General features: G+C 44.7%; 1 protein-coding gene across 1 annotated transcript; it reads left to right on the top strand.

Annotated features, from left to right (window-relative positions):
* The first annotated feature begins 8622 nt into the window (after positions 1–8622).
* On the top strand, positions 8623–15924 carry ckbb (creatine kinase, brain b). The gene is made up of 8 exons (XM_071545454.1): positions 8623–8690; positions 9218–9428; positions 10043–10197; positions 10358–10490; positions 11944–12115; positions 13235–13358; positions 14342–14531; positions 15508–15924. The coding sequence occupies exons 2-8, from the start codon at positions 9236–9238 to the stop codon at positions 15684–15686; spliced, it is 1146 nt and encodes a 381-aa protein (XP_071401555.1). The 5' UTR covers positions 8623–8690; positions 9218–9235; the 3' UTR covers positions 15687–15924.
* Positions 15925–22928: the final 7004 nt, after the last annotated feature.

Here is a 22928-nt window from a genome sequence, read left to right as displayed (position 1 = left end):
AACACCAACCAGCACCAGCCAACACCAACCAACACCAACCAACACCAACCAACACCAACCAGCACCAACCAGCACCAGCCAACACCAACCAACACCAACCAGCACCAACCAACACCAACCACTGCAGTCTGACCAAATGTCTGATATCAACAAGACAGACAGATGGTGTTGAAAATCATCCTCAGCAGCTACATCAGCAAACACATTCTGTAACGTTTGCTTCAGCACCAAGGTTATTATCGTTAACGAAAACTAACGAAATAACGAAAACTAGGTGTGAAAAAACATTTTCGTTAACTGAAATAAAAATAAAAACTAGGCTTTACAAAAAAACGATAACTAACTGAAACTGTATTGTGTGTTTACAAAACTAACTAAAATAAACTAAAATTATAGAGAAAATGTCTTTAGTTTTCATCTTTGTCAATTTATTTCATACATAAGCCTGGTATTTTGAATTTTTTAATCTCACCCCTGACAAATACCCCATATTACAAAAACAGAGTAAAAGTAACACTGAAACTAATAAAAACTAAACTAAAACTAAGCATTTTCAAAAAATAAAAACTAAACTAAACTAGCAAACCTGCTTTAAAAACTAATTAAAACTAAACTGAAATTGAAAACAAAAAGTCAAAATGAAATAAAAATAAAAACTAATGAAAAATGCAAAACTATAATAACCTTGTTTAGTACAGACTGTTTTATAAGTGCAGTTACAGAACTACATTTCCCATGAAGCCTCTCTTCACCATAAGGAACATACCTAAGTTATTTCCTCTACATCTGGCTGACAGAGTTCAGCAGCCAGATGAAATTATATGAAGGCTGCACACTTCCCTCCATATGAAAATATTTATTTTTACGTCACCAACATGTTTCGGTGTTTATGCCTTCCTCAGGGTGTCATGACAGTGAAAGTTCACCTGGACCTTAAATAGAAACAGGTGTCTATCATTAGTGATGTCACATGACCAGCCCCCAATGCTCCTTGATAACAAATATTACTTATTTCACAACAGTCAGTGACATAAAATACAGTGTAAAATATATTAAATCTTCACATTATTTCAGAGTTTGCTGATTTCAAATAATCGGTAAAGATCTGGAACAGAGCCGGACTGCAGCTCCCTATAGAAGACAGTCCAGTATGTAAATCAGATAAGATAAGATAAGACAGTGGTTCTCAACGTGGGGTCCGGGGACCACCAGGGGTCCTTGAGGGGGTTCTAGGGGGTCCCCAGCAAACTGATGAATTGTTAAACTTCAGCATTATTTCATTTACAAGAAGTGAACACAATTAGAGAATGTAGAAGAATGACTATTTTGATCATAGTTTCTCTGTTATCTCTCTGCCTACAGCACAGACATGGAGTTCTGGACAAAATCATATCAGACAATAAAAAAATTCTCAGATTAGGGTTCAAGAGAGAAAATCTTATCAAACGGGGGTCTGTGTGAAAAGTTAGGTTTCCTTGATAAGAAAATGGTTGAGAATCACTGAGATGAGATCGCACTTTATTGATCCCCTTGGGGAAATTCAGGAGTGTGTTGGAACTGAGTATTCTGTATTTCTGATGAGGTTTTGTTCAAGTGTTTTCCTGCTAACAGGTGGTCTACCTGACAGAGTCCAGGTCTCTCTGAGTCTAAACCCTGCTGCTGTCATCCAGCCCGCCGGTCCAGACCTGCTAATTAAAAAACCAGCCGTGCGTTGCAGCTACTGAAGACCAGCATCAATAATGGAGGAACGTGAACCGGACCGAACCCTGATGCTCTTTAAAATCTCCAACTCCTGGTGAAAATGAACCTCGTCAGTTTGGCTTTTAACAAGCTAAGATGAGAAAACTTTATTGATCCATGAGGGGAAACTTGTCATTACAAAGCAGTGAAGACGAAGATAGAGGAAAAAACAAAAACAAAATAAATATATCATACTGAAGACTGAAGATGCTGTGGATCCCCTAATAGTTCAAAGGGAAAAAGGTAGATATTGTTCTGCATGGCGGTCCTGGTTTGTCTTTACCAAACACAGATAAATACAAACTGATCCAGCTTCTGACAAACAAATCCCTCTTCTCTTCAGTAGTGAAATGAAGCCTCAATAATTAAAGATGTCTGTTAAAACCAGACAGATGTTGGACTGGAACACAGGAACCAAACACAAAACAAACCAAACTCACCCTGAAGGGGCGTATCTATGTTCCCAGGGTCCTATGTTCCCCAGATTTAAATGGCACATAATGTGAACATGACAAAGGGTCCTATGTTCCCAGGGTCCTATGTTAAACCCTAACCCTAACTAACCATATTAAGCTAATACAGAGCTGGGGAACATCTTTTTCAGATTCCCATTATGTGCTATATAGAGCTGGGGAACATAGGACCTTAGGAACATAGGACCTTGGGAACATAGGACCCTGGGAACATAGGACCTTAGGAACATAGGACCTTAGGAACATAGGACCTTAGGAACATAGGAATGACTCCACACTGAACACTGAACAGCCTCCTGCTCTCTGCTGAACGACACATGGAGCCACAAGGTTCAGACAAACTGAAACTGACTGAACCGCTTCAAAAGAAACATGAGAGACTTCAGAGGAAACAGCAGTCTGTGTGAAACTGACTCACTGCTGAGGTTTAGAGGGGGGGGGGGGGGGGGGGGGGGGGGTCAGACATGGAGCCGCTCGGCCACTTCCTTCCTGTTTTAAAGAGGAGGGGGCGGGGCTTCCACTACACTCAATTAACTAAATACAAACAGCTGCTCTTCCCCAACAAGGACTGAAGGAAAATAACACACAGCTTCATTCCAACAGGAAAACAATGTTCTTTTAAAAATAAAAAGATTTAACTGGACCAACTGAATGTGGGACGCTACAGGAGTTGAACCAGTCTACATGCAGTACAGTAAGAAGTGAAGAGTGTTGAGATGAAGAAGAAGAAGATTCAGATCTGGAAGCTGCAGGTTGGATGGATGCAGATTGAGGGCAAAATGGCCGACGAGGGAACGCAGAACAGCTGCCGTGGAACTGAAAGGTTTTTGGCAAAATAACATTTTTACAAAATCACCCAAAGTTGTTGGAACACAAAACAATTTAACAGCCTGCTAATTTTTTCTCTTGGAACCATCAGAGCTGTCGGAGCTGTCGGGTCCCAACGGCTTCAAACTGAATTGAATTGATTTTATTAGGAATTTAAAAGCACAACAACTCAAAAGAGTATCATGACACAAAATCCCAGAGAAAAGCATTTAAAAGCATTACTACAAACACTTATTTCCAAAGTGGTTCTCACTCGCTTCAAAGGTATAAAAGAGTTTTAAACATAGTTAGTAGAGTCAGACGGAGTGAAGCAGAAGCAGCTGGACGTTTCACACCAAGGTCGTCTGAAGGTTTGTTGGTGTGAAGCTGAACAGCAGACTGAGGTCTGCAGCAGGATATTACAGCATTTTCAGAACAAAATTAGTGTTTCTTATTTCTCATTTATATATTGACTGTGTTTTTTTTTTGTTTTTTTTTATTTAACCTTTATTTAACCAGGCAGGTCAATTAAAAACAAATTCTTATTTAAAACTAGAAGGGCACTTGGAGAGAGCAGACCTCCGCTAAGGTTCGTGTCATTATTGCTTGTTTGTGAGTCACAAAATGTAACGGGTTCTTCCTTGGCCCATGCTGCACCCTGCCACCAAGTTTCATGAAAATTGGGCCAGTAGTTTTTCCATAATCCTGCTAACAGACAAACAAACGACACAGAAAACATAACCTCCTTGGTGGAGGTAATGCGGCCTGGCAGGAGGACAGAGAGACCTCACACAGGGGGAAAGGGGGACAAAAAAAAAGGTAATAAAAGAAAAGTAAAAGAAAGGCAGAGAAACCCAACACAGTATGGGAACTGGGAAATAATCAAAACACACAACAAACAAACAAATAAAATGACATGCCTGTAAATGACATAGTCGAAACATCTGGTTCAGTTCAGAGTTCTGTGGTCACATGATGCAGAGTGAGTGTTACTCAGCTCTGCAGCAGGTTACCTGTGTTTCATATGATGGAGAATATTTCAGACTGTGATGAGCTTCACAGTGTTTGATAGTTCAGGAGGAAACATCTGTGGCACCAAACAACCAGAAACAGACCCAGGACCTGCCAGCTGTCTGAGTTCATGTCTGCGTGTTTTCACAGTCGTCTTTTCAACTTTCACTTTCGCCCAAAACCGCAAAGTCAGCGGAAACGTTTTTTCAACAACAAAAAGTGACGTTGGTGACGCAATCGCAGAATCAGAAGAATATCAGAAGAATCAGAAAGCAAACCTGAGAGACTGAAAATGATCCGAGGTTCAGACTGAAGTCATAGAAAACCCCCTTAGATTCGAGAGAGAGAGAGAGAGAGAGAGAGAGAGAGAGAGAGAGAGAGAGAGAGAGAGAGAGAGAGAGAGAGAGAGAGAGAGAGAGAGAGTCCTGTAACAGAAAGGTCACAGGTTCAAACCCTGGAACACACACTGAACCCCACCTGGATAAATGCACCAGAGAATATAAAATATAGACGAGTCTCAGACCAAAAAATCATCTGAATATCACATGAAGAGATAAAAACCAACTCCAAATGTCTTCAGGCATTTACCACCTCTCTCTCTCTCTCTCTCTCTCTCTCTCTCTCTCTCTCTCTCTCTCTCTCTCTCTCTCTCTCTCTCTCAGCCTGATGAACTGAAAGATAAACTCATCAGTGATTTATTGGTCTTGACAGAAACCGCAGAGCAGCTCAGTCTGACCTGGAGGTTCAGTCAGATTCTCAGTATTCATGTTTGTCTGATGCAGAAGCAGTGAGAGCCGGTTCAGATCAAACTGAACCTGTTCTCTGGATCTGGATCTGGATCTGGATCTGGGGTTTCTGGGTCATAATGCTGACGGCACCACAGTCCGTCCAGCAGAACGTTTCCTTCAGCAGAACAGACCTGACTGACAACACATTCAGCTGATGCTGTGACCCAGACAGACAGAGTGAGGTCAGCAGTAAAATAAGATTCAGTTTGTTCATCATAAACAGAAACAGCCAACACAGACTTTACAGTTTCACCTCCAGTCTGCAGCAGCCTGTCTCCATGATGGAGGAACAGTGTGAACTGTGTGTTAGTGAATAAAGTGTAAATGTGTGTGAAGCAGCTGTCAGCAGAGAGCAGCTGAGTCAGCTTGTTGTGGTGTGGCTGTAGATCCATTCAGTAACGTTCTCAGTAAAAGTGAATAGTGTGATAAGGTGGATTTGTTTCCAAATGTAGGTTACTGTGACACAGTAAACTGTCTTGTCTTTAGCCCTAGTCTCTACTCCAAAACATGAAGAGTTGGAGCTTGAGAAGAGTCAGCTCAGTTAACCTGAACAAACTGTTAGCTAGCTAACTAGCCAGCAAACACACTGATGTTAATGTGAACATGCTAACGCTAGCTGCTACTAGCTACGTTAGCTAGTGTGCTAATCAGATGTGTTAACAACAAGACAGTGATGTTAGCTGACCAGATGCTATGGTTAGCTAGCTAACAAGCTGACATTATCTAAACACTAAATCAATCAGATGGATCAGTGATGAAATGATCAGTTCAGTCAGAAACAGACAGAAATTAACCATCTGTTCAGTTCTGTTGAGACAGAAACACAGTCATCTATCTATCTATCTTTCTTTCTATCTATCTGCAGTATATAGAATCTGAGACCAGGGTTGTAAGAATGGAACGGCACACACACACACACACACACACACACACACACACACAGGTGATGAATTATTCAAAGTGCTGCAGGAGAAAGTGCCCAGTCACCATGGAGACCCCCCCTACCATGTGTGTCAGTTTGTAGCCTAAGAACTACTGTTAGTCTGTTAGAGGACTGAGTTGAGGACAGTTTGTCTTCAGGATCAGCCTGACAGTCTTCAGTCTGTAACTCACCAGTCAGTCAGCTGATCATCAGTCAGTCAGCTGATCACCAGTCAGTCAGCTGATCACCAGTCAGTCAGCTGATCACCAGTCAGTCCAACACTTCGCTTCACGCCGCTTCGCTCTGTCAGAAGTCGTTTCACTGCATGACTTTACAAACATCTGAACAAATTCTCAGTTTGTTTAACATTGTTTGTATATGGAGACCTATTTTGTATTTTAGTAAGTTGGTGCTGGACCTCGCTGATCAGTTCAACTGTAAAAGTAACAGGAAGCCGGTGCAGGGAGGCTGGAGGTCACATGGTCCTCCTCCCTGCCGGGTCGACAGTCTGCTGCTGCACAGTTGAGGAAGTTCTTGCTTTGACAGAAGAGAGAGTCACAGGCCACATCCACACCAATATGTTTTCCTTTTAAAACGGCGTTTTAAAATGAAAACGATCTCCGTCCACACGAGCGTTTCAGAAATAATCTCCGTCCATACTAACCCGCCTGAAAACGCATATCACATGACCATTCACGCACACTGGGCATGTGCGAGCCGGTGTAAACAGGAAGCAGATTGTCTACTCTGCGGTTGGTTGCTTAGTTGCAGAAAATACTACAGAGGAAGAACAGCAATGGAGAAAAGTACGACCAGAGATTTCTTTGCTTGGACCGAGGAGGAGGAGGAGGAGGAGGAGGAGGAGGAGGAGGAGGAACTGATACTGAGAGAAACACATGAGGATAAAGAGGTCAAGGCGGCGGAAAACATGGATCAGGAGTCGTCGCAAAGCAAATACGGCGACATATTAGAGCGGTACCGGGAGCATTATCCATCGCGATAAGATCCAATCAGGAAGCGAAGGTGGGCGTTGGGAGGGCCGAAAACTAGAATCTCAGTTTCTTGTCATTCAGTCGGAGGAGGCTTTGGGCCGTCCAGCACTAAATATCTGAAAGACAATCCTTAAGGCTGTTTAGCCTAATGGAGTTACCTGGCTTTGTGGGAACATAAAGTTGGGTGTCATCTGCATAGCAATGAAAACTGATATTGTGTTTAAGAATGATGTCACCTAGAGGGAGCAAGTATGAAAAACAACAAGAGGCCTAGGATCGATCCTTGGGGAACGCCACAACTGCAAATCACTGTAATATAGAAACATACGTACAAACATGTAGACATAACTCTGATTTCTTTGCATGATTTTGAAAATGGAACTCTGGGAAAAGTCTGAGGAACGTTTAGGAAACTGAGATTTTAAGATTCACAGCAGCAGATCAGCATCACGAGCAGAAAGATGGAGTCCAAAGAACAGTTAGACCGAAAGAGGCTTGTGAAGGCCGATACTGACACCAATATTCTGCTAACGAAGCTGCTCATAGCTGATATTTTGTGCCGATGTTCAATGTTCGATATTAATGACAAAAAATCTGCTCCATCGTATCGGAGGCGGATATCTGATATTTAATAAAAGAGCGATATGGACCTGATACCTCAGTCTGACCTGCAGCCAGCAGACCTCAGATCAGATCAGTGTTAGAGAGCCGCTGTGGTGCTGATAAAGCCATGAAGAAGAAGAAGAAGACGAGATCAGTGCTGCTGAGGATTCACAGAAATCTGAATGACGAAATCAAACAGAAAACACTTTGTCTCTCTGATTAAAGCTGATGATGTCAGCAGGCCAACAGGAGTCAAGGCTGGAGGATTCAATCAGTCAGTAAACAGTCAGTAAACAGTCAGTAGGCAGTCAGTAGGCAGTCAGTAGGCAGTCAGTATCTGTGTGTGATAAAGCTATCAGCACTTCGTCATCCACAGAACATCAAGATGATTCAGTGGTTTAGTTCAGTTCAATACAAACAATCTTAACCAGCTAGATTTCTCACAGCTGAGCCGCTTTCATGGAATGAAATAAAATAAAATCCACTGAATAAAACTGATTTTCTGCTCTCAAGGTTGTGTGTGTGCGTGTGTGTGTGGGTGGGTGTGTGTGTGTGTGTGTGTGTTGCGGGGAGGGGGGGGGGGGGGTCAAAATATACAGATTTACATGAGAGGAGAATTATGTGTGAATGTAAAATACAGTGAGATTAAACTTCAAACAGTCAAAACATGAAACATGGCGTCTGCTGTGTCAAAACGTCCTGAAGACATCAGCTGTTTGCTCTTGTGACCGAAAACGAATCACAAACATTTTTAGAAAACCTCGTTTCTAAAATTATATTTGAAGCAGAAATAATCGGCGCGACAAATCCTGAAGAGAAACATGTTGGACTGGATGTTTTATTCTGTGGACAGAGACATCCTATCTGCTGAGATATGATACTGCTGTTTAACAGTGATGATGTCGTTTATGATGACGTCATCATCATCATCCTCATCACAGTGATCCTTCAGTTGTGTTTGTCATCTTCCTCTGCAGCAGAACACAGAGCTGCAGGGATTTGAACCTGCAACTGTTCAGTCACAGGACAGAGAGAGAGGGGGGGGGGGGTAGAGAAAGAGAGAGAGAGAAAGAAAGATAGAGAAAGAGAGAGAGAGAGGAGGGGAGAGAGAGAGAGAGAGGAGGGGAGAGAGAGATAGAGAAACAGAGAGAGAGAGAGAGAGGAGAGAGAGAGAGAGCGGTAGAGCGAGCATGTGATCAGCAGGAGGCCGGTCTGTCCAATAGAATGAATGGACTGTAAATAGTAGCCAATCAGAGCGCAGCTGCTCGGTATAAAAGCAGCAAAGCCTCTTAATCCTGAAGCAGCCGCTCGTCCGTCTGTCCGAACAGGAGCCGCTTCACAGAGACGCGTCAAGGTAAGAATAAAGATTTAAATTGTGTATGAAATCAGCCGGTCAGTCTGCTGATGTTGATGTCGTCATGACGCGTCACGCGGCTCCTCCGCTCCGCTCAGGATGAACTGAAGGTTAATGAGGCCGCAGATCAGATTATCTGCTGCAGGAGGAACAAAGAAAAGCTGCAGGTCGCTTCATTATTCCATCAGTCAGTCAGACCGGATGAGACGGGCTGCCTGTCTGTCTCTCTGCCTGTCTGTCCGCCTGCCTGTCTGTCCGCCTCCATCCACAACGACCTTCAGGCCGTCCTGTGTGTCTGCAGGTTGCGCAGTCAGTCTGCATTCTGCTGCAGCTGCGGCTCATTCCTGCACCGGCGCTGTGACGCAGCCTGCAGCGGCGCGTCATGAAGGGTTAAACCGGCCGCTGCGTCACCGCGTTGCATAATGAGTCTTTGTGCCGCTTTATAGCCTACATCCATGCTTTATCCCCCGAGGATTTGCCGGGCCGGGCCGGGCCGGGCCACAGTGTGACGTGTTCTCTGTTCCCAGGTCAGCTGAAACGTCATCATGCCTTTCGGAAACACCCACAACAAGCTGAAGATGAACTTCTCCTCGGAGCAGGAGTATCCCGACCTCAGCAAGCACAACAACCACATGGCCAAGGTGCTGACGCCCGAGATGTACTCGAGCCTGCGGGACAAGGAGACCCCGAGCGGCTTCACCCTGGATGACGTCATCCAGACCGGGGTGGACAACCCAGGTAACCCCCCCCCCCCCCCCCCCCTCTCAGTCTGAGGTGACCTTGCCTGCAGCCTCACTGTAGTGAAAGCGGCAGATTTACTGCTGGATTGGTGGAATTACAGTGTGAGGCTGATTAACCAATCAGAGCAGAGTGATTAACCAATCAGAGCGCAGAGCTGCAGCTGCTGTTTCTGCAGCATCATGCTGACCTCTGCTGAGGTCGAATCCTCCTGATGCTGAGTCACTTCATCTGACAGCCTGCATTCTGTCTCAGGTGTTTCCTCTCTGTCACCTGCACACAGTGAACTCTTAATTGGATTGGTTGTTAGAGCAGGTTAATTCCTGCTCCTTAATTCCCTGCGGGGGGGGGGGGGGGGCTGTGGATTTACTGTCTGATGACTGACTCTACTGAATATAGAAAGATATTTAAAAATTGAACATAAATGTAACATTTACTCTGCTGTAATGTTTTCATTCCTACAGTTTTATCCTCACTCACCCTTTGAGTTGCATCCTGTGTATGAATTCTGCTATAAAAATAACATGTAACAAATTAACATACTGTGATACTAAATAGCCCATCGGCCCTGATGTTCAGATCAGTGACTGTCCCCCCCCCCCCCCCCCCCTCAGGTCACCCCTTCATCATGACGGTGGGCTGTGTGGCCGGAGACGAAGAGACGTACGAAGTGTTCAAAGATCTGCTGGATCCAGTGATCGAAGACCGGCACGGAGGATACAAACCCTCTGACAAACACAAGACCGACCTGAACCCCGACAACCTGCAGGTACACACACACACACACACACACACACACACACACACACAGAACCTTGACTCTTGATGTTTAGTCTTCATGTTGTTGAACTTCACAGCTGTCTCTCTGCAGCTGACTGACATGTTGTATGTCAGTAGCGTGTTGTATGTAACGTGTGTCCTGTCTGCAGGGCGGAGACGACCTGGACCCGAACTACGTCCTGAGCTCCAGAGTGCGGACAGGAAGGAGTATCCGCGGCTTCTGCCTGCCGCCGCACTGCAGCCGCGGCGAGCGACGCGCCATCGAAAACCTCTCCATCGAAAGTACGTCACCGCTTCCTTTCCTCCTTCCTTTCCTCCCTTTCCTCCTTCCTTCCCTCCCTGTCTCCTCCTGCTGCAGCCTCAGTGATAAACAGTCAGCTGCTGCCCCCTGTCTGCAGGAACAGGCATTACAGCTGAACTGTTTCATCATGGCGTCTGCAGGACAGAGCAGTTGTATTGTATCTGAAGCATCTGGCTGATGCTCTGAAGTCACAGTGAAATGAAAAATGACTTGTTGGCATGTTTTCCATGTCATAATAAACCATTTTATTTATTATCAGGTAAAGTCTCAAAGATTTAAAATCTTGACTTGGTCAAGACAGCAGCAATTAAACACAAAGTTACAGATAATGCAACAAAGAAAATATAGTTACAAAATGGAAACATGAGACTGTATCATGTCAATCAAGTGCAATCAAATTTGGATTGGGTTGAAACAAACTAACAATTTGGACACAATTCCCTATTGAATGTATTTCCAAGTCAACAGTAAATGACAAATCCCATTACTTATTTCCTGGGAAACAGTTTTAGTTGCTACTTCATGCTGCAGCAGCAGATGAAGCCTATAAAGCTACAGATGGATGTTCGTCCTTCTTGGACTCTTTCTCTGACAGATACTGATTGTTTACACTTGTGTGTGATGCTGCCCCAATGAAATCAGTCAAATTACTGAAGCTAGATGATCAAAATTGTGTTTGACTGTGATTTTGAACTCAGTCTGTGTAGAATCTGCAGACTGAAGCTGCAGCGTCTTTGTCCTGCAGATAAATCTCTTACGTAACACCCAACTGGATTTGTTCCTGCTGAGACTTCTAATAAGTTTGGGGATTGAATTGCAAATGTCCTCTTTGATATTGAAATGTGACGGAACCGGTTGGAACCGGCCGGAGCCTCGGCTCTGCTGCCCCCTGCAGCCCCACTGAGGACCTGCAGGAGGGAGAACCACATTACATCCTCTGGACTTAATATCCTGTTCCATCCCTGTATGAACAGGATATTAAGTCAGTTTATCAGTTTCAAAACATTATGAAATGATAACTGAAAACTGACAGGATTACATTAACTAGGGTCCAACTAATATAAAAACAGAAATCCTTCAGAATTATTAATTACTTTGTTTTTCCTCCAGAATTTACTTGTCAGGATGGAAAAGCCTCTGAAACAGTTTAAACCTTCATGGACACTAAAACTCCACTGAAACCTGGATGATGATAATGAAACGTATTTATGTGGAATCTGCTCAAAATGTCATTAGAATCAGTTCAGCTCTTCAGACAACATGTGTGTATTGATCAATCCTGCAGTAAATCTGTGATCAATCAGACTGGAGCAGATTTTATTTAAAGACAACACCCTGCTATCAGTATCTGACCTTTGACCTCCTTCCTGTTGCCTGCGTGTAATGTTGCTCAGTTTCCAGTCTAACTAACCTCCAACATGGCGGTGTCTGCAGGTCTGGACGCTCTGGACGGGGACCTGAAGGGAACCTACTACGCTCTGAAGAACATGACGGACGAGGAGCAGCAGCAGCTGATCGATGACCACTTCCTGTTCGACAAGCCCGTCTCTCCCCTGCTGCTGGCGTCCGGCATGGGGCGCGACTGGCCCGACGGCCGCGGCATCTGGTCAGTACGGCCGGAACCGTGACCTTTGACCTTACTGTTGGTTGCTGTAGGAACTCCTGGGGGTTTATACTGGGAGGAGACTGGGCCTTAAGCTGAGGGATGGTTGGTGTTTTAATGCCTTTAGTTAGTTTCTACAGCCATCTCTATGATATTATCTTGATAGTTAAGATGAAATCCTTAAACAGTATTATAATATGCTTCAATTACTAAGACTTTAGAACATATGTAAAATATTAGACTTTTAACAAAATTATGAAATGCTGGTCTGGCTGATGTATGGATAGTTTTGAAACACACAAATCCAAATAACAGCATCTAAAATAAATGGAACTCAAATGAGTCTCAAGTTAGAAAAAGCTGCTGTCCAGCAACATGAATATAACTTTTTCCAAAAAGTTGGCATTTATAAAAATTGGTGTATATGGGTGGTGTCATAACTTAAAGATGTATGGTAATACCGGTTACTGTCCATCCCTACCGGAGTCCACCAATTTACTTTCTGTGTAAAACTTCTTTCTACTTTTACACAAGTAAAGGATTTGAGCATAAGGAAACACTAAAAATACTTTAAGTATTACTCCAGTAAAGGTTAAATCCTGCGTTCAAAATTCAACTTATGTAAATTATCAACTTCATTCTTGAGTACAGTCTCATCTGCATAGAGTGAAACTCTCTGCAGTAACTGCTGCAGTCGCACTGCTTCTGTTCAGCTGGGTGACTTAACTTCTCCCATGTTATATATGCAAAACCTTATTCTGCATAGCATGATATGGTGATTTTGGGACATAGTGGCACACAATTCTGCTGTCTGAACTGATGATAACAAGCTAATTTTATATTACACATGAAGTATGAAACATTTTACAGATTATAATTTTGAAAGTTTCTGTTTTGTTTGATCACACCTAACATTACTATACACACCAATTTGAATATTTAACATTTAATTTTGCATATGTGAGCCATATTGTGATATATCGAAAAAAATCCTTATGATATTTATTCCAATCTCATCACCAGCACTAGGTGTCAGAAGTATAGTGGAGTATACCCCCCCCCCCCCCCCCCGTCCCGTCCCTCTGTGCTCGGAGGTTCAAGCCCCTTCTGTTTGTCCTGCAGGCACAACGACAACAAGACGTTCCTGGTGTGGGTGAACGAGGAGGACCACCTCCGTGTCATCAGCATGCAGAAAGGAGGCAACATGAGGGAGGTGTTCACCCGCTTCTGCGCAGGCCTCACCAAGGTCAGACACGTTCTAACAGTCTTCAGGGTGTTGACATGGTTCTACGTTCTTTCACTTTTCACTGCTGCAACGAGCCAGTTTGCCCACAAGATCAATAGTCTCTAATTAATCAAATTCTGTTCAGTATCCTCATTTAACTCTGGGTTCTACTGGCTGAGGTCTAATTCAGTAGGTTTGGTTTGTTTTTTTAACGTCTTCATGCTGTAAACTCAGAAGTGCTAACTGACAAAACCACAAAAGGTTCAGACTGAATTAGCTGCTTCCTACATGACGCTCCCATCACTGTCTGATCCAACAGGTCCAGAGGTTTTACTAGTCCAACTATAGTGAACAAGTTCTTCTGAATTCAGCGTTATGGAGGTGTTCCTCTTTGCAGGAAGCTCAACATTCAACTTCCAGTAATTTGAAACCCTCCTGTATTTAATCGCTCTATTTGCTCTGTTATTTATTGTATCTTCTCTGCTGTTGCATGTAGTCCAGTGGATCTCCATCCTGGTTAAACAGTCTGCAGGTTTTCAGTCCAACCAAACATTACAGCAGCAGGTTTCACTGACGAGTTCCTGTCTGGTGACTCGACGTAAGCAACTCATGCAACAACGCCAAAGGCAACGCAACGGCTGTTTCTGGAGGAACAGAACATGTCGTCCAACATTTCTAACGAAATGCTAACGTCTGCTGCAGTGTCACATGTTTCAGATAGGGACGCTAAAAGAAAATTACTGTTGAACGATGAACTACCAGTGAAGATGCAGATGATCATAATAATCATCTGCAGACTGGTGGCTTCACTCCCCCTGGTGGATAAATTCAGTATTACCTTGGACAGAGTTGTAGGAAGCTGCATTACGCGGTTTGCGTTGGCGTACTTGCATGGAGTAACGAGCCTAAAGAGAACTGAGCTGCTGTAGTGTTTGGTTGGAGAACTCTGATCTGGTTCCTTCTGACAGACGATCTTGCCGACTTTCCTGTTTTCTCACCTGCAGATCGAGGCCTTGTTCAAGGACCGGAGTCATGAGTTCATGTGGAACGAGCACCTGGGCTACGTGCTGACCTGCCCGTCCAACCTGGGCACCGGGCTGCGCGGCGGCGTTCACGTCAAACTGCCCAACGTCAGCAAGCACGAGAAGTTCGGAGAAATCCTCAAGAGGTTGAGGCTGCAGAAGAGAGGCACAGGTACGCAACCGAGCGACTTCAGCTGTATTCAGAGAAACCTTAACTCATACGATCTTCAGACCCGCAGATTAAAAACCCGAACAAACCGTTTGGATCTGCAGGGTGTCGGACAGTGGGCTGACTACAGGCTTCTCACACATCCAATCCTCTCACCGCAAATTTCCTTCAGAAACATTCCTTTGTTGCGTCCAGCCTTTAGATGATTACGGACAGAACGAGTTCAAAATGTTTCTCAAAAGATGCAGATTGCCACGGCATGAAATATTATGTTTATGCAACCTTCTTGACAGATCTCAGGTCAAACTGGAAGCAGCTCGGCCTGCCGGGCTTCACAGCTCTGCACCGCCTGGAGACCGGCGGCTTTCTGTCGGACGATGACATGAAATAAGCAAAGCGTCTACAGTCCATAGCGCCACAGCCTTTAGTTTACGTCTTTGGACAATTGACAGTTCACTACAAAATCAAAACGAGGCAGGGGATGAGAACGATTGCTAATTTACTGATTGCCTATATGAACGCACTTTGCGACATGCATCTGTGGCTTAAATTTAGGTTTCTACATGAAATGCTTAAACAAGCAGGAGAAATCTAACGCATCTTGCAGATCTCAGTCCACATTTCTCAACCTTCAAGGAACAAGGCCCAGAGGTCCTGCTGCCTTAAACCACTCAACCATCTGACAACCGGAACAGATCTGGTGTTGGATCACTTTGCAGCCTGCATCGTTACTTCACTGAAACGTTTAATGTAACCTAACAGGTTTTTATACAGAATTTAAGGTTCAGTCTAATAGTTTGAGCACGTTGTCCCCTGCAGACCTTACATATGACTCGGTATATTTTAGATCTTGTTAAGTTACTTTAAGCACGTTGTCCTGAAACTAATCCCACCAGATAAGGCTCAGGTCGGCTCTTACGTGACTCACCTTACTCTCCCCCTCCTCCTCCTCCCCCCTCCCCCTCCCTCCTCCCTGCAGGTGGCGTGGACACGGCGGCGGTGGGCGGAGTCTTTGACATCTCCAACGCCGACCGGCTGGGCTTCTCGGAGGTGGAGCTGGTCCAGATGGTGGTGGACGGCGTCAAGCTGCTGATCGACATGGAGAAACGCCTGGAGGCCGGCCAGGCCATCGACGACCTCATGCCCGAGCAGAAGTGAACTGTCACTTTGACCTTTGACCTCTGAGCCCCCTGCCCCTCACCAGACCCCCCCCCTCCCTCCCCCAGTATATATCAGAAACCAATAATCTTAACTACATCCAGGAAGCTCCACCCGCCCAGCGTTAGCCACTAAGTTAGATTCTGTCTTCCAACATGTGAAGGATTTTCTATTTCCTGTTCAGAAAGTGTTGGATGGATCTTAACACCTGAAATAAATAAAATCTCTCTGGCCCGTGTCCCGCTGTGTGGCCTGTCTTCTTTTGCAGTGTTTCCATTTAGATAACAGTTACTGGGTTGTTGTTCATTAAATTATTCACATGTAGAGACCAGACCGGGGTGAAACAGATGGATTCTCAGTTATCAGAGTTTCAGTTATCCGTCACAGAACTTTGCTCATTTATTTTTGTTCAAAGTAAGAACTCATTCATGATTATTCTGAAATCTATGTAAAGTAATTTTCTAGGTCAAAATGAAGTGGGAATTAAGAAATACAAAAAGAAACTTAGTTGAATATGCTTTAAAAAAAAAATCGAATTTTAGATTTCTTGCAGACATTTTAATTACTGCTCCCTTCAATACTTACTGGGATAATTTTTTATTTTTTTGGGGGGGGGATGCATTCAGCTTCAGCATGATGAAGCTGTTACTGAGTTTTAGTTGTCAGTCACAGAACTTTACACATTGTCTTTGTTTATCAATCAGTCCTGTAGCAAAGCACTAAATGAAGCTGATGTGATCCAGGATCTGATCCAGAACTGGTAGCAGCTCAGTAGATCAGCTGATGTTTGAGGAGCAGAAGGTCCAGAGTTCAACTCCTGCTTCTGTTGAACATCACTTATATCTTAATGTGAGGACTTGTGTGAAGCCAGTAGAGGGCGCTGCTGTCTGGAGATCTGGATCCTGAAGGTTAGTTTGGTCTGGCAGACTGCTCTCTACACTCATTATTTTCTGTCCCTCTAGAGGACATTTCCTCTGACTGAACCTTCTGAACCAAACCTGCCACTGTGCAGGATCCTGATGCATCTTACAGAAGACACTCTGGGCTTTCCAGTGATGTCTTATTTGTCGGGGTGTAACCATGGCAACCATCTTTTCTGCCTCTCCAAAATGGCTGACATCAGTGCAAGCACATTTTATCTGAGGAGAGGTCATCAAACAAAATGAAGGCATGGTTGTGTATTTTGAACCCTGGGCCCAAATCACATGTTTTCTGTCATGATCCGTATCAGTAGAAACCAGAACCAGAACTTTCACTCTACTGCAGTAGAAGTCTGGGGGCATACGGGACAGTCTGTGAAAACTATGATAAATGTTGTTTTGCAAAACATGAAGCTGACAGTATAATCATACTTATCATACATACAAAAAATTAGCTTTCTGTCAATAGTTGTGTTCTATTTGGATAGGAACTATTTTTTCTCAATTCTTTCAAGATAGTATTTGTACTCTAGCACAGTGGTTTGCAACCCGTGGGTCAGGACCCCCAGGGGGTCATGAGATGATTTATGGGACAGGAAAAAAAACCACATACTTTGTCTATACTAACTTGTGTCTGTTTGTCTGATTGTTCTCTTAGGGCCCGGGCAGTTCTGCTGCCGGTCCCTATTGTTTTTCCCAATTTCTTCTTCTTCTTCCTCCGAGGAAATCTGCCTTCCCATGCAAATAAACCAAACTTTGCACATAGGTCCAGTCCCATGCCAAACTTACTCAACTGGCTTTGGGGGTCAACAGTCCTGATGGTGGCGCTACAGCAACCGTCTAAAGTTTAAAACTTTGAAAATTCATAACAGATCAGTTGTACGTGTTGCGGCTTTGCAACTTTCACCAAAATGTAGAAATGTTCAGATGCTTCGAGCTGCAGGAATTATGAAGTCCATCACTCTGTTTTTCTCAAAAACTGTAAAACTAATTAAACCTTTCTCCTCCCACATCTTTTGCTCAATTGACACCAAACGTGCTGCACAGCATCTTCAGACTGTCCTCCACAAACCATCCAGCCAGATTTTTGAATTATCAAAAATTGAGCCCACAGTGCATCAAAATGTTTTACTGTAAACAGCTACTGCAAATTCTCGCTAAATAAATCTCCAATGTTCATGAAAATAAATGACAAAATCTTGCTGTCATGGTAGATGAAGTCTGTAAAATTTCTGAATTTTTTCTCAAAAACTGAATTTTTGACAGCATTTTGAATTCTGCCCTCATGTAAACTATTGCAGTCAATGGAAATAGAGCGTCTTTAAACATCAGTTTTTCACTGATGGAGCAATCAATCTGTAAAAATAAAGTACAGACATCTCTATGTTGTCTACATGAAGTATTCAAATTCTCAGAATTTTGTCTTGAATACTGAATATTTGACACTAGTTTGAAATCTGCCTGTAAATGCATGGCCAGCTGTTCCTGCAGCCTGGTGGTTCAGTCACAGAGTGAAGCCTCTGACTCTCTGCTCAGAGCTCAACTCCATCAACACTGGTCACTGGTGGGGAAGGTTGTGAGTTTGAGTCCCGGGTTCTGCAGACTGAACATGCTTATGTCTGCTCAGGCTGTGTGGGTTAGACTCATGGTTTCAAACATACTTCAAGGTTTCCTCCTGAAATCCTGAAGATTTCAGCCTCTGAACAAAAGAAACGAGCTGAGGAGGAAAATTATCCTGAACTGTTCTGTTGTTCTGTTCTGTTCTCTTGTTCTGTTGTGTTCTGCTGTTCTGTTCTGTTGTTCTGTTCTGTTGTTCTGTTCTACTCGTTTTGCTTTGCTTCGGGTCAAAGGTCAAACAGACCAAAAGGTTGAGAGGCGTTTACTGCACTATGAAGCAGGGTTTGGGGTTAGCAGCTAACTTTGGGTTTAACTCTGGCTTCTCGGTCTCATGAAGGTGGTTCACCTTGACCCGGGGCAGATCACCATGGTAACTGATGCTGCACAGCTGACCTGCTCCGGAGCAGCTTCGGTTCAGGGTATCGGATCAAAACGTATGAACGGCCTTCTGACCAATCGGCTCTCTGGAAACAGGGAGTCACCATTCCTACTGGATCCCGATATGGACAAATATACAAACGGAAATCACAATAAAAAACTGAAAGCTGTTTGGCTATTTCTGAATGAACAGACAGGAAGAAGTGACGAGTTTACAGACCAGTAGAATCACGTTGTTTTCCATGATAACTTATTATATCGGACATATAGCAGGTAGGCTACTTCACTGACCACATTATTAATGGAAGCTACTGTTGCATATTAATTGCGCTGACTTTATTTAATTGGATTCCCATTTCTTTCAGATACCCATGTGTTGAAAATGTGAGCAGGAAATATTAGGGCTTATATCATCCTATAATTAGGTCTATTGTCTATGGCTTTTATTGTTTGTTAGCCAATTTTATTATTTTCGCCTATTTTTGCTTATATTCCATGTCCTTTTCCGCTGAATCATGTTACTTTTGCTGTGCAACAATCTAATTTCCCCACGGGGATCAATAGTTTCATCTGATCTTATCTGAATTGTCTGATCTGGATCTGTCCATGTTGCATGTGATTGGCTATTTGTTACAAGCCCCGCCTCTTCCATGTGAACGCGCTCACAGCTGATAGGTCAGTCCTGGGTTGACAGCCAGCTGAGATCCAGCAGTGAGACGGGGATCTGGATCATCAGTGTTTGGTTTAGAGAAGCCGGCTCAGGCAAAGACAGCCTGACTGTTGAACTTGCTTCGTAGTCCAGGCCCCAGATCGACCAATCAGATCACTGGAATCTGTCAGACAGGACAGGAAGCCGTTTGCGTTCAAAGTGTTTAATGGAGACTCGGAGGCTCTCTCTGTCTCTCTGCCTGTCTGTCTCTCTACCTGTCTGTCTCTCTGCCTGTCTGTCTCTCTACCTGTCTGTCTCTCTGCCTGTCTGTCTCTCTGCTGCCTGCCTGTCTGTCTCTCTGCCTGTCTGTCTCTCTGCTGCCTGTCTGTCTCTCTGCCTGTCTGTCTCTCTGCCTGTCTGTCTCTCTGCCTGTCTGGAGCTGGTTGGTGATCTTGGTGGAGATGGTCTTGAAGGCGCGGGACGGGCCGGAGACGCGTTTGAAGCGAACGGCGTTGAGCGAGAGGCGGGGCCGCTCGCACACCTCCGTCTCCCATTGGACGAGGCCGTCGGCCCGGCCGTCTCCCATTGGACGAGGCCGTCGGCCCGGCCGTCTCCATGGACGCAGAGCGGCAGGAAGCTCTGCTGCCGCTCGTAGTCGCAGCCGTCGGCGTCTGAATCCTCCATGTTGGCTTCAGCCACCAGAAACACATCATCCACCTGTCTGTCTGTGCAGCAGATCTCCATCTCACCTGGAACAGACAGACTCCCATTCCTCTCTACAGCTGATCTGAGAGAGAGAGAGAGAGAGAGACAGAGAGAGAGAGAGAGAGAGAGAGAGAGAGAGAGACAGAGAGAGAGAGAGACAGACAGAGAGAGAGAGAGAGACAGACAGAGAGAGAGAGAGAGAGACAGACAGAGAGAGAGAGAGAGACAGACAGACAGACAGAGAGAGAGAGAGAGAGACAGACAGAGAGAGAGAGAGAGAGAGAGACAGACAGAGAGAGAGAGAGAGAGACAGAGAGAGAGAGAGAGACAGAGAGAGAGAGACAGACAGAGAGAGAGACAGACAGACAGACAGAGAGACAGAGAGAGAGAGACAGACAGACAGGCAGGCAGACAGACAGGCAGACAGACAGACAGACAGGTTTAAGGCTCCAGCTGTCTCCTGCTGGGTTTACTGGGCAGCCAGGCTGTTTCCATGGCAACACAGTAGACACACTGGGTACAGGTAGAGTGTGTGTCAACAGTTTCTAATCAGAGCTTGGCGTACTGTGTGTGTGTGTGTGTGTGTGTGTGTGTGTGTGTGTGTGTGTGTGTGTGTGTGTGTGTGTGTGTGTGTGTATTAGTAATGTGTCTGTGTTACCTGTCTAAATTTAACTCTGGCCTCCTTCTCCTTCATCCTCCCATGAGCTACAAGGTAGTCAAACACTTCACCTACACACACACACACACCTACACACACACACACACCTACACACACACACACACACACACACACACAGCAGAGTACCGCGGACCATCCTCTGTCTGGGACAGAGGATGGAAGAAAGGACGTCCCTCCTCTATTCTGGGATCAAGGCTCACTGTGTTCAGACTGAACATGAAGTTTTGTTCCTCATGTGGCTGTAATGTGAGAATCTGACCAGCAGGAGGCAGCAGAGCCCCACTCTGATCTGATGATCCGACAGATGAGAGGGTTTATTATCAATAAAGTTTATTATCACAATAGAGTTTATTATTATTATTATTATTATTATTAATAAACGTGTAGTGCAGGTGAACTGGGACCGTCTGGGGAGGCCCCTGTCCAGGAGACTTTTCTGGCATCCCTGTGGAGGCTGAAACAGAACCAGAGCTGCAGCTGGGACCTTGGTTTCAAGGTCATCGGTGCCTCAAGGGTCGGCAACCCTCGAACATGCTGGTGGACACCGGTGGTCAGGGAAGCCTTCTGACTGAAGAAGGAGGCCTTCCGGTCTGTGTTATCCCGGGAGACCCCAGGAACAGTTGCAAGGTACCGACAGGCCAGAAGCACAGCAGCCTCAGCTGTGGTGGAGGCAAAGCAGCGGGTGAGGGAGGAGTTCAGAGAAACCATGGAGAAGGACTTTCGGTCGGTTCTGGCAAACCGTTCGGTGCCTCAGGAGGGGAAACGAGGATCTATCCAGGCTGTACACAGTAAGGATGAAACACTGTTGACCTCAACCGAGGAGGTAATGGGGCGGTGGAAGGAGCACTTTGAGGAACCCACCTTCTATGATAGAGGCAGAGCTGGAGGCTGATGGGGGATGGAGGAAGTCACTGAGGTGGTCGGTTTGCAGCCGGTGCGGGTTTCCTCAGGCTGGCGTCTCTCAGGGAGAGGCTGAGGAGCTCGGTCACCTGAGGGACTCAGAGCAGAGACTCCTTCTCATAGAAAGGAGCCGGTCGAGGTGTTCGGGCATCTAGTCAGGATCCTGCCTCCTGGTCGCCTCCCCAGGGAGGTTTTCCAGGCAGGTCCAGCTGGGAGGAGGCCACGGGGCAGACCGGGACCAGGTGGAGGGATTACATCTCCACGCTGGCCTGGGAACGCCTCGGGATCCCCCGGTCAGACCTGGTTAATGTGGCCGGGGGAAGAGAAGTTTAGGCTCCTGCTGGAACCGCTCCGAGACCAGACCTGGGATCAGAGGCTGAAGATGGATGGAAGATGGATGGAGTTTATTATCAGAATAGAGTTTACTGTGTCAGCTGACATTAGTGTTTGCTGCATGTTGCTGTCTGTTGGTTCTTTAAAGTTTAAAGGAAAGTTTCAATGAAAGTTTCAGTGAAAGTTTCAGTGAAAGTTTCAGTGAAAGTTTCCATCAGCAGACAGAGAGGAAAACTGACAAAATGAAGTGAAACAACATGAACTCATATGACTGAACAATAAACTCCTGTGACTTTAGGAAAGACTCAATGAGTTTGAACATTTCCCAGCGACACATATCAGTTCCACTGACAGATCAATAATATTGACTGTTTGACCAGATGTATTGATCCTGAACTGATCAGTGAACTTCATCCTGAAACAGCATTTCAGCTGAGCGGTTCAGAGAAAATATTTTTCCATGGAGAAACTGTCTGGAGAGCTGCCTTCAACTCTGACACACACACACACACACACACACACACACACACACACACACACACACACACACACACACACACACACACACACACACACACAGATGGAAGCTGTTATGTGTCTGCAGTCAGGAATCTGTTCTATTTCCAGTCAGAGTCTGAAACCAAAAAATGAAAAAGCCTCCTGTGGACAGAAGTTTCACTACAAACTCTAAACACACAGAGCATCTGGTCCTTGTGCATAAATTATGTTACAAGTCTAAAGCTGCTGTGATGTCATGTCACATAAAACAAACTTTCCTCTGAGTTTCACATTTGTCACAAACAGCCACACAGCCTCAGTCTGGGTGGAAAAACTGGCTCATAATTATATTTTTAATTTTCTGTTTATTCAAGTATACAGCGACAGACACATATGAACTGTAATAATAACACACATATATAACAATAACAATACTAATAATGCTACTGATTTTCCCACTACTGCCACTAGTAACACTGATCTAGAATCAGTTCTCAGAGTTTTACAACAGGAATAAAAAGCAGAAACATTCAGGAAAGAACGGGTTAAAATACATGAAATAA

This window comes from Centroberyx affinis, unplaced genomic scaffold (genome assembly GCF_046629955.1).
Source record: "Centroberyx affinis isolate AG114_WGS23_722 - 3 ecotype Tasmania unplaced genomic scaffold, CSIRO-AGI_Caff_v1 ptg004909l_1, whole genome shotgun sequence".
NCBI lineage: Eukaryota > Metazoa > Chordata > Actinopteri > Beryciformes > Berycidae > Centroberyx > Centroberyx affinis.
Note: the sequence above shows the minus strand (reverse complement) of the source record. Positions and strands in the feature narration are given on the sequence as shown.

Bases quoted from the DNA above. Each gene is read 5' to 3' on its own strand.
- ckbb (XM_071545454.1), top strand. From the start codon at position 9,236: ATGCCTTTCGGAAACACCCACAACAAGCTGAAGATGAACTTCTCCTCG. The intron at 9,429-10,042 runs GTAACCCCCCCC...CCCCCCCCTCAG, and splicing joins GACCGGGGTGGACAACCCAG to GTCACCCCTTCATCATGACG. The intron at 10,198-10,357 runs GTACACACACAC...TCCTGTCTGCAG, and splicing joins TGAACCCCGACAACCTGCAG to GGCGGAGACGACCTGGACCC.